Source organism: Egretta garzetta, unplaced genomic scaffold, assembly GCF_000687185.1.
Source record: "Egretta garzetta isolate BGI_Z169 unplaced genomic scaffold, ASM68718v1 scaffold279, whole genome shotgun sequence".
In the NCBI taxonomy this organism is placed as follows: Eukaryota; Metazoa; Chordata; class Aves; order Pelecaniformes; family Ardeidae; genus Egretta; species Egretta garzetta.
In genome coordinates, this window is record NW_009260844.1 from 208,145 (window position 1) to 222,713 (window position 14,569).

The window sequence follows — 14,569 nt, forward strand, 5'->3', positions numbered from 1 at the left end:
CGTTTTCCTTTCACGTCGCGAGCGATTGCGTTTTGCCTTCTGCTATGCAGGATTAAACGGCGAGCCCAGAAATGAGGAAGGTTTTGTGCGTGGAGCCCGTCATTTTCATCTACATGTTTGCGTCGTCCCTGACAAGCCCGCTGGTGCAGCAGTTCATCTACCGGCGGCTGTGGGAGCAGGAGTACAACTCCACGTTCGTCAGCGACACCAACGCCAGTCACTGCGAGCAGAATAAAAGTAGCCCGGCGTACATCAAGCAGAAGGTAAGTGGGGGGAAGAAGATGCAATCGTAACTAAACTCGCAGCCTCTACCTGCCGTCTCAGTGTGACCTCCTTCTATTGAAGTTTACTTAACCTTCTATGTTTAGAAAAGCTGTAGTTTTGCAAACTGCTGTCACTTCACTGTCTCATGGCCCTCATGTGGCGCCGTAGGTAGTTGTAGGGCTTTAAAGACAAAGATTTGTCTCCAGGAAGATGCTGAGGTAAATTCATATTTGAACAGGAGTTGAAAATCATCTCGGAGGATTTGGCCCGAACTGGCGTTGGCCTGACATTACAGCGGGTACCGCTGAAGGCTCCTCCTTCCAGCAGGCCTTGTGTGTGTGCCTGTGAGCCATCAGCCATCTCTGTGACTTCCAGTGTTCTCTGTAACTATGTAAACTTTAGCAAATGTCCTGTAGTTTTTAGGAATAAGGTCTAGTTTGGAATACATTTATTTCAGAGGAATTAATGAAGAAGGGAGGGGGGGGGGAAGGGGATAAGATAAAAATTTTTGTATGAAAAATAATTTAACTGATCTTTGCACAATCTAACCTAACTGATTTGCCATTCATAGCAGTGCTAGTGTGCCTCGCTGAAACATAAAGATGCTGCAATGACAGCATCCCGTGGCCAATTATATTTTTAGCACTTTTTCATAGTCCAGCGTGCTGGAGAGCTGGGTGTTGATTGGAACCTCTTCCCTTGCACTTCCAGTGCGGTTTTAATGCTACGCTTAAGCAGAACTAACTGTGGGCTGCCAGAAGAAGAGGTGGTCATACTCCCATTTGCCTTTCCCCTTCCCCCCTCCACGTTGTTCCACCCCACGTGTTGTATCTTGCAATTCCACAGTTACAGGCTACGCTTTGGATTTGATATGGGCACTGACTCAACAGAAAGCTAGCTCATCACTTTTTTTTGAGTTTGTTGTTTTCTGAGTGCTATTGTTTTGCGAAGCAGCGCGCTGCTCTGACACGCTCTGGCCGCATGATTGCTGTACCTCACATGGGCGTGGCAGAGGGAACACATTTGCAGGAGAGGTACAACAGAACCATGCTTGGCAACAGCAACTGGCAGTTAGGTTGGATTAAGTGGAACGTGAAACCACTGTAGAGTCACAGAAGTAGATGACCCTGACTGTAAATTATGCAGAAGATGGAATTATGGAAACAGTCAGCTGGTATTCCCCTGCGCTGCTGAAGGGGTGGCACCTGAAAATTTTTGCTCACATCCCAGATGTGCTGCATATGCACAAGACTGAACACCTGAGCTTATCTACTTCATTTGTCTTATATCAAAGATTTTTATTTTCTTTTTAATGGTATGTGCTTCCGTCGAAGAGGACCAAAGAAATAATTCAGGATTTTTAGCGTGGAGTAGGTTCTTCCTCATGTGACAGAAGCCATCTTGGTAGAAAGGATGTGAAAGTAAAAAGGTCAATAGAATTGTAAGTCCAGTGTGCTTTTTGGGCTGACCCATCAGCCGAGGAAGGTAATGTATGCCACCCATTGGAATTTATTTGGAGATAATAACCAATTACTGTATGCTTGTATGTTACTCCCCCAAAGTGTTTTCCTCAGTATTAGCTGCCCGTTTGGTGCTGGGGGGGCATTTTGTCATACAGTGTCATGTCAATAGAAGGAGCAACTCTAAGAAAACCGTACGTGGTGCATACAGTTCTAATCACAGAGCCCGTCAAGAAACCTACATTCCACAAAATTTTCTGCACTTTGCATTTGCTAGAAGCCCCCCCAAATTCAACCTTATTTTCAAATTGCGATCACCTATGATCAGGGTATAAGATTTCGTGTTTCTTTTTTCAAAATACTGAAGCAGAGTGCTTAATTTCAGCTGAAGTTTAGATGGCATCTCTGATTGATGTGGTGGTGAATTCACACATTACAGGGGTTTTTGGCATAAAGGATGCAAAGGATAATTAACTTGGTATTTGAGAACACGAATCCTTCAAGATGGTTGTTGAATAATGGCCAATAGAACGTCCTCGTTCCCCTTTCTGGCCAAACTTGCATTCCCTCCATTTCAATGATAGCCAACAGGGCATGAGCTTTTGAGCAATCATGCTCTTGTCTGTACATCTCACCTGCATTTTGATAGCCACACTTGTTACCATACCATAAGAATGTAAAATGCTGAAAACACCCGTTAACTTCAGTGGAACCCAGCCTCTGTCATGAGTAGTCCTGTGTATGGGGAAAAGAGTAGGTCCAGTAACACAGTTCCAAGCCCTTTGCTGAGGATGTGTGAGTGTTCTGGATTTTCCAAGGCCATCCTAACTGGCTTATGTTTACAAGTGCTGTAAATTTTGCTGTCAGGAGTGTTGCCAACAGGCCCTGTTTGGCATTAACTTTTAGAAGAACACCTCCCTTAATCGTTAATTTGGTATAAATCCTTCCATTCTGAGAACGGGGAAGCTTTTTACTGATCTCACCTATTTCAAAGCAAAATGTAAAAGGAAATTGAAGACAAAAATCACTTGGAGCCTGCAAAACAGTAGAATATACTTCAAAATGGATGGTCTTTGCAGGTTTTAGATTAATTATTTCTTACAATTTGAAGGTAATTAGTCATTTTATAATAAAATGAGATCAAAGGTAATTTAAATACAAGCTGAAGCATTCCAATCACTGGCTTGGATAATCCTTTTTTTTTTTTAGCTCAGGAAGAGCTGTATTGTTAATCATTAAACATTATTTATCATCCAGTTTACTTATTATCCAATCCATACATTTTTCTTTGCTACTCAGTAATATTTTTTAATTTTATGAGCCTGTCAGTTTATCATGTCCTGTACATTGTTCAGCCTCAGGCACTACACTTCTCTCTTAATTTAATCCTTGGATAAGAGAATTGCATCTTCATTTTCATTCTTTTACCGTTGAAATCTGTGATTTTAAGAACTATTTTCATCCACAGTGAACATTTTTTCAGAGTAGAGTGTATCTGCAGATTAAAAACGTAGACCTTTCTCTTCAAATTTATGTAGTTCCATTGATTTTAATAGAGTTACGTGATTTTAAAGCTGCTGCAGGTTTGCCCTATCATTTTCTATATTCTTTTCCGCTGACTTTATAAAAACATGAAGTGGGCAATTGAGTGCTTTACACTCTAAATGGAGTTTTTCTGTACTTTTAGTCTTCTTGTCAGTAGACAAGAAGTCATTTATATCTGCAAGGTCATGGCCATTTGCAGTATCTGGATGTCTAGCCGTGTTCTTTATGCTGCACATCTACTTTCAAAACAACGAAACCCAAGTCTTTGTTGTTTTATTCCTCCAGTTTAACACTTCATTATGGCTTGGCAATTATATTTTTGTATGTATACAATTGTATGGTTAATGTGGGTTGAGATGATATGTAGTAACATCTAGTGTTATTTCTAATGTATTAGCATTTCTTTGAGGCTCATGTCTTTGAACTTGATGACCCCGGTAAAGAAGCAATTCCTGCCACTACATAGAGTTCTCTTTGTCAGCAGGGGAGGAGTTAAGGATCAGAATATCATTTTCCACTCTCAGTTTGCTCAGTCTTCATGGTTTTGACCCTTCCAGGGTGACTACAGTGCTGGCTAGTGGACAGGACATCCTGAATCCTAAGGTAGTCAGACACCATATGGGAAGAGTAAAAGACTCCAGAGCAGTGACTTGACCACTTCCCTGGGCAGCCTGTTCCAATGCTTGACAACCCTTTCTGTGAAGAAATTTTTCCTAATGTCCAACCTAAACCTGCCCTGGCACAACTTGAGGCCATTTCCCCTCATCCTGTCACCCGTTACCTGGGAGAAGAGACCAACACCCACCTCACACAGCCTCCTGTCAGGCAGCTGTAGACCCAAAACTGAACACAATATTCGAAGTGCAGCCTTACCAGTGCAGAGTACAGAGGAAGGATGACTTCCCTACTCCTGCTGGCCACACTATTCCTGATACAAGCCAGGATGCCATTGGCCCTTTTGACCACCTGGGCACACTGCTGGCTCATATTCAGTCGGCTGTGAGCCAGCACCTCCAGGTCCTTTTCCACTGGGCAGCTTTCCAGCCACTCTTCCCCAAGCCTGAAGCATTGCAGGGGGTTGTTGTGACCCAAGTGCAGGACCCGGCACTTGGCCTTGTTGAACCTCATACAGTTGGCCTCAGCCCATTGACCCAGCCTGTCCAGGTCCCTCTGCAGAGCCCTCCTCCCCTCAAGCAGATCGACACTCCCACTCAATTTGGTGTCATCTGCAAATTTATGGAGGGTGCGCTCAGTCCCCTCATCCAGATCATTGATAAAGATGTTAAACAGAACTGGCCCCAGAAGTGAGCCCTGGGGAACACCGCTTGTGACCGGCCATCACGTATCTGTGAGTTGGTAGTTTTTTAATGCTGCGTTTCACATTTGCGATTGTTGTTGTTATTAACTTTGTACACTGGGATGTCAGAGGAAATCCTGATCTGTGTACTTGCACAATGTGCTAGTCAGTGAATTGTTTCTTTGTAACCCTCTCAGTAGGATTATTTAGGAAGAAAAATGATCTCCTGTGAGGAGGGAGCATGGGATGCTGTTCCTCAGTCAAAGACTGCTTTACTACTGATTTCTGAGAGATTAAAATAGGCCCGGTGTCCTTTTGCCATACCCCGTGCTGAAGGAGATACTTACAGTACAAATGGCAGCTCTTGTGAATGCACATTCAAGAGAATAGTTCTCTTGTCTCCATTGAAACTTCTCTGTCAAGGGTACTGGTGAGACTGTATCTTTAGAAATAAGTTCTGGCTTAAAATGTAACAAGGGTTGTTTGAGGAATATTGAAGGTAAAATTACAAAAATCAATTTGAATATGCAATTGCTTTGTATTAGCGATTACTGTAATGTGAGTTCTTATAAACGTACAGTAATGTACTGTATTTTAGTATAGCATAATATAATGTCATATAATCTTATAAAATGTTATTGTATGTATTGTGTTTTATAATAATGTAATCAATCTATAAACAGGGACTGTGCTATTCATTATATTGCATGCTAATCATTGTGTAAGTGTAGTATTATAAATTAGATTACTTTTTTTTTTTTTACAATGTATTATAGTATTTAAAATTATTTTTGTTTTCTCTTTGCAGGAAGTTCAAGAAAAGGCCTCTGTTTTTAACATGCAGTTGGACTTAACCGGGGCAGTTCCCAGCCTTATAGTTGCCTTTGTCATTGTAGCTAATGGGGATCGCCAGGGACGCAAAAGGTCTTTAGTTTTACCATCAATGGGAGCTTTGATTGCTGATATTTGCCTCACTGTAATATCATATTATTCCTTATCACTCTCTATACTATTTGCGGTGGCATTTATTACTGGACTGTTTGGGAGTATGGCAACTTTCCTTGGAGGAGGCTTTGCTTTTATAGCAGACGTGTGTCACGATGAGAAGCAGAAGACAACGCGAATAGCTGTGGTGGATTTGATTTTTGGAGTCGTGTCTGGATTGGCAGGACTGTCATCTGGCTACTTTCTAAGAGGAATAGGCTTTACGTGGACATTTGTGACAGCTTCTCTCCTTCACGTCGTTAATATTACCTATATTATATTTTTTCTGGAAGATACAGTAGGCATATCTCAATTCCAGCACGAGGCACCGGTATCTTGTAAAGAACTTCTTAGAGAGACATTTTCTGGAGTGTACATGCTTTTTAAAACTGCCCCTTATAAAAAGAGAATTTTAATCATTGTGTTACTTTTTACATTTATGACTTACTTGTTTACTATGGTTGGCGGGAGTTCGCTTTTTACGCTGTATGAACTGGATGAACCACTCTGCTGGAATGAAGTATACATTGGATATGGAGCAGCTGCATTCACTTCTGTCTCTCTGACCAGTTTTTTAGGAGTTTATTTATTTTCTAAATGTCTCAAAGACATTTATATTGTCTTTATTGGGATATTTTCTTACATAGGAGGAATGGTCATGGCTGCCTTTGCCAAAACTACCCTGCTCATGTTTTTAGGTGAGTTCAGAATCAGTCGTTCTATGGTCAACAATATATGTGAAAATACTGCTGTGTTATCTGTAGTGAGTGCAGCTGGTAGATATTGGACATACTGTCTTGAAAGGGTCATAGAGAGGTAAAATATACGAGGTTGGGTCAGACTGATTTGGGATTTAATTAAAAGATGAAGTGTATGGAGAGTGAATGGAATTACTTGCTTACGATTTGGGTTTAGTGCAATACAGATATATTGGATTTATTAATTTCTCTGTGCTTTGATAGTTGTATCTCAGTGCACTTGCAGTTCGATTTTTCTATTGCCTTTTACTCTTTGGGGAACTGAGCATTCAAAATTATGTGACTAATTCATTTGCAATGTATTTGTAAAATCCTGGGGTTTTATTACTTCAATGTCTCATGACTGATTCATTGCTTTACAGTAAGGGTGCCATCTTTGCTCTGCTTTATGCCTATTCCTGTTCTCCGGTCCATGCTGTCAAAAGTGGTTCTCACTGGTGAACAGGGTGAGTAGAATTTGGTTTTGAACAGTACAACAATACAGTATTTCAGAAAAGAGATGCAGCAAGATTACCTTTAAACAAACAGATAGGTATTGGTATTTTAAGACTGCTTTTCTTTGAAGTTCCATATAATATGACCCTATGTCATGATATTAATGGCTTTTGATTCTGAACTTAATATAAACAGCGTTGTGTTTAAAAACTACCACAAGTATCAACCTTCAAAGGAGATACTGCTCTAAAAATAAGGACCATGGGGAACTTGAAGCAGAGGAATGCTCAAGATTACACAGATGTGATTTCATAAGCGCTTCTACATTCACAAGATTTTGACATGCAGAGAAAGACACACTTTTGTTATTTGTCAGCATCACACTTAATAATTTAGAAAAGTAAGCAATAGGTGGTCAACATTCAAAGCACTTGAAAACAATTAAAGACTTGGATCCTGAGCTATATGCCCGGCTTCATGGGTCCCTGTGGCTATTCAAACACATCCCAAAAGGTACAACATATTACTTCCCAAAGTGCTTTCTGTATGGAACATGGAAAAAAGCATGTCAGGCCTCAAAATGCGGCTCCAGTATCCCATAGGTTGCTGTAACCAGGTTTTTGGGAGCATACACTTTCTAGAAGCATTCGCCTGAGTTGTTTGGTTTTATTTTTTAAAAGATGTATCTTTATACACTTAAACAAAGATCTCTTTGTACTGAACTATGCTAATGTACACCTCTGTTTTTGCAGTTTCTTGGCATGCTTCAGGGCTTTGACTACTTGAGTAGTTTGATGCAGGAATCAGATTGCCTCTTGTCATCCTTTTCAACTTACCTACTGTGATTTTGTTTATGGTCCCATGACTATGAATGTGGCCTGGGGAAATGTGTTTAACAAGACACTGATGGGATAGACTGCCACCCCAATGGGTAGTTCAGTGCAAAAATGGTTGCTTCTTTCCTTGCAAAAATGAGAAGGAGATGGTTATGAGCTGAGCCAGCAGTCTTTGTTGGATCAGAGCCTTTTCTGTATAAGGGTGAAGATTAGAGAAGGAAGAAACAAGAAAGGGAAGAGTGAGAATCAAGAGGACAATTGGAAGGGGCAAAGGACCATTAGTGAGGATGAACGGTTTGAACTTCGTGTGATAAGCAGATTCAAGAAAGTAGGTATGGTGACAGAATAATAGCAAAGAAAAATAGTTTCCACCAGCAGAATGTTTTTTTGTGTGTTGGTGGGTTTCTTTTTCATTTAAAAAACAAATCTTCTCTGTAGGAGTCCCCACAGAAGACACTTTCATAGGAAAGACTATAATACTTGGGTGCTTGTTTCTTGCATACTTGCTAAAGTACTGTAGATAGATCTTTCAAAACAAGTTTAAAAACTTTAGTGCTTTGAAGGGGGTTTGGTTTTATTTTGTTTTGTTTATAATCCATCCATTTGTTTCTGGCAGGTGCTGTGTTTGCCTGTATTGCCTGTTTAGAAGTTGTGACCGGCACTATTTCACTTTCAGTTTTTAATATTCTCTATGCAGCTACTGTTGCATGGTTTTCAGGCTTTAGCTTCCTCTTATCGGCAGGCCTTTGTCTGATTCCACTGGCTGTCCTGTGGTAAGTACAGATCAGGAGGGTGCTTCTGACTGCATTTGCCAAGTAACTTCTGTTTTGATGTGAGTTGAAGCTGAATGGTTTAGTGCAGTAGTTCTCAAACTAACTTCAGTGTTCTCTAGTGTGCTCTAGTAGCTCTAGTTTCACACTTTTTCTGTCTCCATCACCTACCCTCCTACACCTTTGCTGGAGATTTCCCACCATCAGTCCCATTCTGGCCCTGATCCAGCTACGTGCCCTCAGCTCCATGTGCTGTGAACTTAGAATCATAGAACCATAGAATTGTTTAGGTTGGAAAAGACCTTTAAGATCATCAAGTCCAACTGTTAACCTAACACTGCCATCCCACCACTAAACCCTGTCCCTAAGCACCTCATCTACCCTTCTTTTAAATACCTCCAGGGATGGGGACTCAACGACTTCCCTGGGTAGCCCATTCCAATGCTTGACAACACTTTCTGTGAAGAAATTTTTGTTAATGTCCAACCTAAACCTGCCCTGGTGCAACTTGAGGCCATTTCTTCTTGTCCTATTGCCCATTACCTGGGAGAAGAGGCCGACCCCCACCTCACTACAGCCTCCTGTCAGGCAGTTGTAGAGGCCGATAAGGTCTCCCCTCAGCCTCCTGTTCTCCAGACTAAACAACCCCAGTTCCCTCAGCTGCTCCTCATCAGACTTGTGCTCCAGACTCTTCACCAGCTTCCTTGCTCTCGTCTGGACAAACTCCCAACCCTCAATGTCCTCCTTGTAGTGAGGGGCCCAAAACTGAACACAGTATTCAAGGTGTGGCCTCACCAGTGCCAAGTACAGGGGCATGGTCACTTCCCTACTCCTGCTGGCCACACTATTCCTGATACAAGCCAGGATGCTGTTGGCCTTCTTGGCCAGCTGGGCACACTATTCCTGATACAAGCCAGGATGCTGTTGGCCTTCTTGGCCAGCTGGGCACACTGGTGGCTCGTACTCAGCTGGCTGTCAACCAGTACCCCAACTTGTCGCCTAATTCCCCCAAACTGTAATTTACCCTGAATATACTACTAGTGGGATAGACTATACCCTGGACTGCATGTGTATGCCTTCCCTTGGTGTGAGACCTTCTCGGGTGCCCCTGAGGAAAGCCCTTCACACAGAGCAAAAGTAACTGATCACTTGAAAGTCATGAGCTTAGTTGTGCAGTCTGAGCTCTTCTAGATCCTAATGGGGGTTGACCAGTCACCCGGTGAATTTAATGGGAAGCTATCTGTCCTGGTCCTTGGTCATGGGTACCTTGTGACCCAGTGCCATCAAAATCGGTAAAAGATCTGCACTAACTTTAAGGCCCATATGAATAAACTTCTCAACATATTTAAAAAATATGCCCCTACAGTATTTGCATGTAATCATATCCAGTGAACGTGTAGTAATAATACAGCAAAAGATCATTATTCATGACTACTCACAAAAGTTAATGTCACTGTGGATTCTTTCCAGTATAAATTATGTCTTTTTAGGGTGTTGGAACATAGATCTAAATGACAGAAGGATCACTTTTCATTAGATAGATTTATATTCAGGGGAGGGAAGCTCCTTAAGAGGGTAGTACTCTTGCTGGAGACTTGTATCTTTTTTCCTGATGCTTAGACTTTACCTCAGCCGCCTTTTATCTCTACATCAGCTGCATTTTAAGTTTTAAATAGGCAGTGATAATGCTACAGATTTAGAACATTTCACATAATTTCATGTCTGTGCCTGCCTGACTAGTGTTTTACAGAGTCTATTCAGAGAAGCTGCACTAATGGTAACTCGAGACTTAGGTAGTGATGGGTCTCAGACCTGAGGGAATTGAAGCAAAGGGTTCTTCTGTGTGTGGAGAGTATTTTTCAATAAAGTAATAAAGAAGTGAGGAATTCAGTTATATTACAAAGGCCCAGTAAATACTTCTGTTTTATTAAATACTTAGTTTTGTTTAGTTCAGTGCTGTATGATAGAGAAAGTTTCTGTTAAGAAAGCACTCTATTCTGTGCAAAAGGCAACAGATATTTACCGTCAACTAGTCTGTCTTGCAATCGGGACGGTACTCCACAGTCACCATAAATTTTTGGAAGTTATTTTTCTTTTCCTTCTGTCATTAATGACTCAGATAACCCACCCTTTGAATAATCTTTCTCAAAATCCTTTTTTTTGAGAGTGTCATGCAATGTTACTATTTGAGAGCAGACAGGGTAGTTGTTCCAGTCTGTAATAGATCAGGTGTAGTAGTTTAGTACTTACCAGAGACGGCAGTAATGATATTGTCTAACTTGTGCAATAAGGGCAAGTACAGTCATTGCTTCTGTCTGCTGGGATACGTCAACAGCTCTGTGCCACAGAAGATGGCTGTAACAGAGCTATCAGGTGTGTGTGTTGGTGCTGAGTCAGCACGCTATGCTTAACCATCTCAGCTGAAGATACCTGTCTTATCTGTGCCTTACAGCTGGCTTCTGTGCACGAGCTGGAACGGGGAGGACTTGGCTCTGCTCGTACCTGAAGAAGTATCCAGCATAGAGAGCATTGATAGTTGAACAAAGGATTCACCTACCTGGGTTTTCCAATCTGACATGCAGTGGCAGAGACCATTATGTCATACAGAGACCATAGAGATAACACAACAGTTGCAGACGCAAGCTCAAAGTGGCCCTGCAGCAATAAGCACTAAATCGGTAGCACTCTTTATCCAGTCTCTTTTTAGCACTTGAATAAAGCTAGCTCTTGTACTTAACTATGCAAATAGGCTGGCAGTGGAGATTTTAATGCTGCTTTCAGCATGAAGAAAAAAAGTGAGGTAGGATGAGACTGTCTTTCCACTTACCCTTTGTCAAGTTCGAGAATGTCAGCTGTGGGGCGTGATACACCTTGTGTCGCTGTAAGTGGGGTGACAGATAAGCTTATCAACAGCTCATGCCCGCTGAGGATGCGGTCCGCTGTGTACATCTTTAAAAGCCTGTCTTAACAGTGAAGCCCCCAAACCTGTCTGAAATTACTAACCTAAAAGGCACTTTTTCTCAGAAAGCCACCAAACTGGAGGCAGTACTTGCACCTGCTGTAAGGAGGCTTTACTGCTCCGCACTTAGCAGAGAGTGTTTGGGCAAGTTTACTGTGCGATGTGTGGACCTTGCCTGTGACATAGTACTTAAAATGGATTTTCACACAGAACTGTCATACTTAGAAAATTCCCAGCTTGCAGAGTGTGAAGTTAGGCCTATGCCTACATTTTGCAGAGGCCGTATCGCACATTTATTTTTACCATTTTCCACATATTAGGAACTGCATACAGACACCTCTATTTTTTTGTCCCACAGATATTTCTTGTTTTCTAGTTATGTTGGCTGTTGTAATTAGCTTAAATGTTTCTTCTGGAGAAAGGCTGTGTATCATTTCTTTTCAGTGGATCTTTGATTATTTTTTTAACAACCCTGAAATGAGGTGCCCAAAACTGAATCATGCATCTAATCAGCTTGCATTTGAACAGCATTTCTCATCTTCAAAGCACTTTACAAATGCTGTTAAGAACTTCCTTCCATAATAGACATTATCCTCCCTATTGCAGAGAAGAGAGAGAAATCAACAGAGAGGACAAGTGACTTGCCCAGGGCCACAGTGCAAACTGGTGAGACTGCCAAACCTAGAACATGGTTTCTGCATTGACTCTTCACCTTTTTTGCTTGAGAGTACTTCTGCAGAGCTTCTCAGTGGTACTCCAGCAAAAAAAATTAGTGCCGATAGTACTGTAGATCCTTTTTGCTTGAATGACAGCATTGTCCCCCAGCTACGTATCGTGATCACGGAGGGGTTTGAAAGAAGGTTCAGGTAAGGTAAAGGAGAGTTTTCACTATCCAGGAGACCGCTACCTACCCATCGCTGGTGAAAACAGCGCTGTTTATCCAGGATGGGGGAATGAATATTTGTCCAGCTACTAACTATAGCCAGCTCTTAACACTGGTCCTGAACTACCAAGGCTGATGTTGGCAATTAAAGATCATTAGCTTTTCCTAGCTAGTTTAGACACCAGCCAGTAAATAAAACTGCTTAACTCTCCTCCCTTGAGGCGCCCAAGTTGCTGCCAACTTGTTGGAGAAGCGAGCCGAGTTTTACAGTAATCAGAGGGTCCAAAACATAATGAGTGCTTGTAGAGAGATTAAGAAAACACTGATGTAAAGGATTTCAGCACAAAGATTACATTGTCCCCCTTGCCTCTTCATTATGCAGTTATGTAAGGCTTTATGAAATTAACTATTTCACACAAAACTGCCTGGAAAAAGCGAAGCAAACGAAGAAGAGCCATGTGCCTTCACATCCTCTTCGGCGCACACCTCTGCCAGCCCTTGGAAGGCAGCAACAAAGCCAGCCCATTCTGCAGTGGCATTCTGTTGGCCCAAATGAGAGCGTGCACATACACTTCAGGAATGGCTTGGTTATGATTTGGTTTTGCTGTACAAAGTACTTGCTGTTTGCAAAGTATTTCTGATAAATGCAGCATTTAGAGCTGGCTGTTAAGCTTAGATCAAAACACATGCAGGATATGAACTGTGGTTTATTGAAGTACCTAGCACAGCCGATTTGAGGAAACAAAGTACTGATGTGCTTCAGATTATTAAATCAAAACCTTCCAAGGTTATAGTAGTTGCTGTATTTGTCTATAAATGCAGATTATTTTGACAGAAATCAATAATGAAGTTTGGTTTTTTTAAACTCTACATTGTATTTGTAGTTCTTGCATTGTTTTTCAAGAAATGGCCAACAGGCTGACTGGTGGAGGAACGTTTATGTAAACAGAAGCAGCAGCGCTACAGTGTCATCTATTTTTTGCGGTTGTAATAAACAAACAGCAGTGCAGGAAGATGCACTTTTGCCTCCCTCCTGTGCTTGGGGGGCGGAAAGGATGCTGCCCAGAACATCAGCACCAGGAGGAGGCAGGGACAGCACTGCTGGCTGCCTGCAAGATGTCAGTATGGGGGCTTGCATTGCGCCTGTCACACCAGGGGACCTGCAGGCGCCCTCCTCCCCTTGCCCAGGTTGGGTCCAACAGGAGACCGAGGGAGGGTCTGTCCCAGCTACACTCGTTGCTCACAGACCTCGCTCAGCCTGCCTCTGTGGGTTGCTGCGTGCAGCCCCCACCGTCCTTACAGAATGAGGCTTCTATGAAATGGGGAGCAGGGGAGAGCCAGGAAGACCAGTCCCCAGCCCAACCCACGGCAACACTGCACAAGGGCAGCGCTTCCTTTTTAGCTCAAAAGCTCTTCGCCTCACTTGAGTTTGACCCCCATGGCTCCATTAAAAGCATAAATTCTTGCACGTACCTCCTACATGCACCATTTGCTTTCCAGCCTGGCAAACCCCTCAAATGAGCTTCCTTCCTCCAAATATGGCTTGATCTCACCCAAGATTATAATAAAGTATACTAACCCTTGAACAAAACCACCTAGAAATTACATCCAGCCTCCTAATCTGTGTCCGTTCCTAGCTGTGCCAATGAGAAACTCTACGAAATTACTTGCCTTAGGGTAGTTCTGCTCAGATACAATAGCACCCACCTTCCAGCAGACACCGGGAAAGGCCAGTGAGCTAGATACACCGAGGCAGGGAGCTACAAGGTACCAGTAACTGCACACAGCTATGAGATGACTCCCTGTTTTGTGCACCCCTATTCCTGGAATGGTGCTGGTGGGAAGGCAGACCCAAAAATCCTCCTAAAAATCAATGCCTGTAACTTAATTTGTCCCAGACCTGCCAAGGTAATCCCTCGCCCTTTCTGGCCTGAGCATAGGGCAACACAAACCCCAAGCTTGCTTTGTAACAACAGTTTACTTCTGCTTTACACAAAACTGCCAAGAAACTTGTCACTTATAAAATAGCAGCCAGTTCTGACATTTAAAAAAGTATATCAGCTCACAGAAAGACTAGGACAGCTATGGAAAGCAAAATAGTGAGTAGGTCTATGCTTGCTTGTTCGATTTATCGGTTCTGGTTTTAACCTCACTAAGGCAAAAAATAGAAATGAAAGAGCTTGTATTTCATAGCAAAAGTCTCCAATCCCTGCAACTCTCAAGTGAAAGACAATTTTAGAAGCTTCACTTTTTAAATGAAACAAGTTTAAATATAAAACCAAATAAAACTGCCAGTAAAGTGTCTCATACTGTATCATCTCACTGTTTTTAATTTGTTGCAGTATTTTGCAATAGATGCACATAAAAGCACTGTAAAA

The 14,569-nt window shown here is 42.1% G+C and overlaps 1 protein-coding gene across 1 annotated transcript; it reads left to right on the forward strand.

Moving 5' to 3' along the window:
* Positions 1 to 6: 6 nt before the first annotated feature.
* Positions 7 to 11,258, forward strand: SLC46A3 (solute carrier family 46 member 3). Its single transcript, XM_009647122.2, has 5 exons — positions 7 to 263; positions 5,375 to 6,248; positions 6,671 to 6,754; positions 8,196 to 8,352; positions 10,802 to 11,258. Exons 1-5 carry the CDS (start codon positions 72 to 74, stop codon positions 10,887 to 10,889), a joined length of 1,395 nt encoding a protein of 464 aa, XP_009645417.1. The 5' UTR covers positions 7 to 71; the 3' UTR covers positions 10,890 to 11,258.
* The last annotated feature ends 3,311 nt before the right edge of the window (positions 11,259 to 14,569 follow it).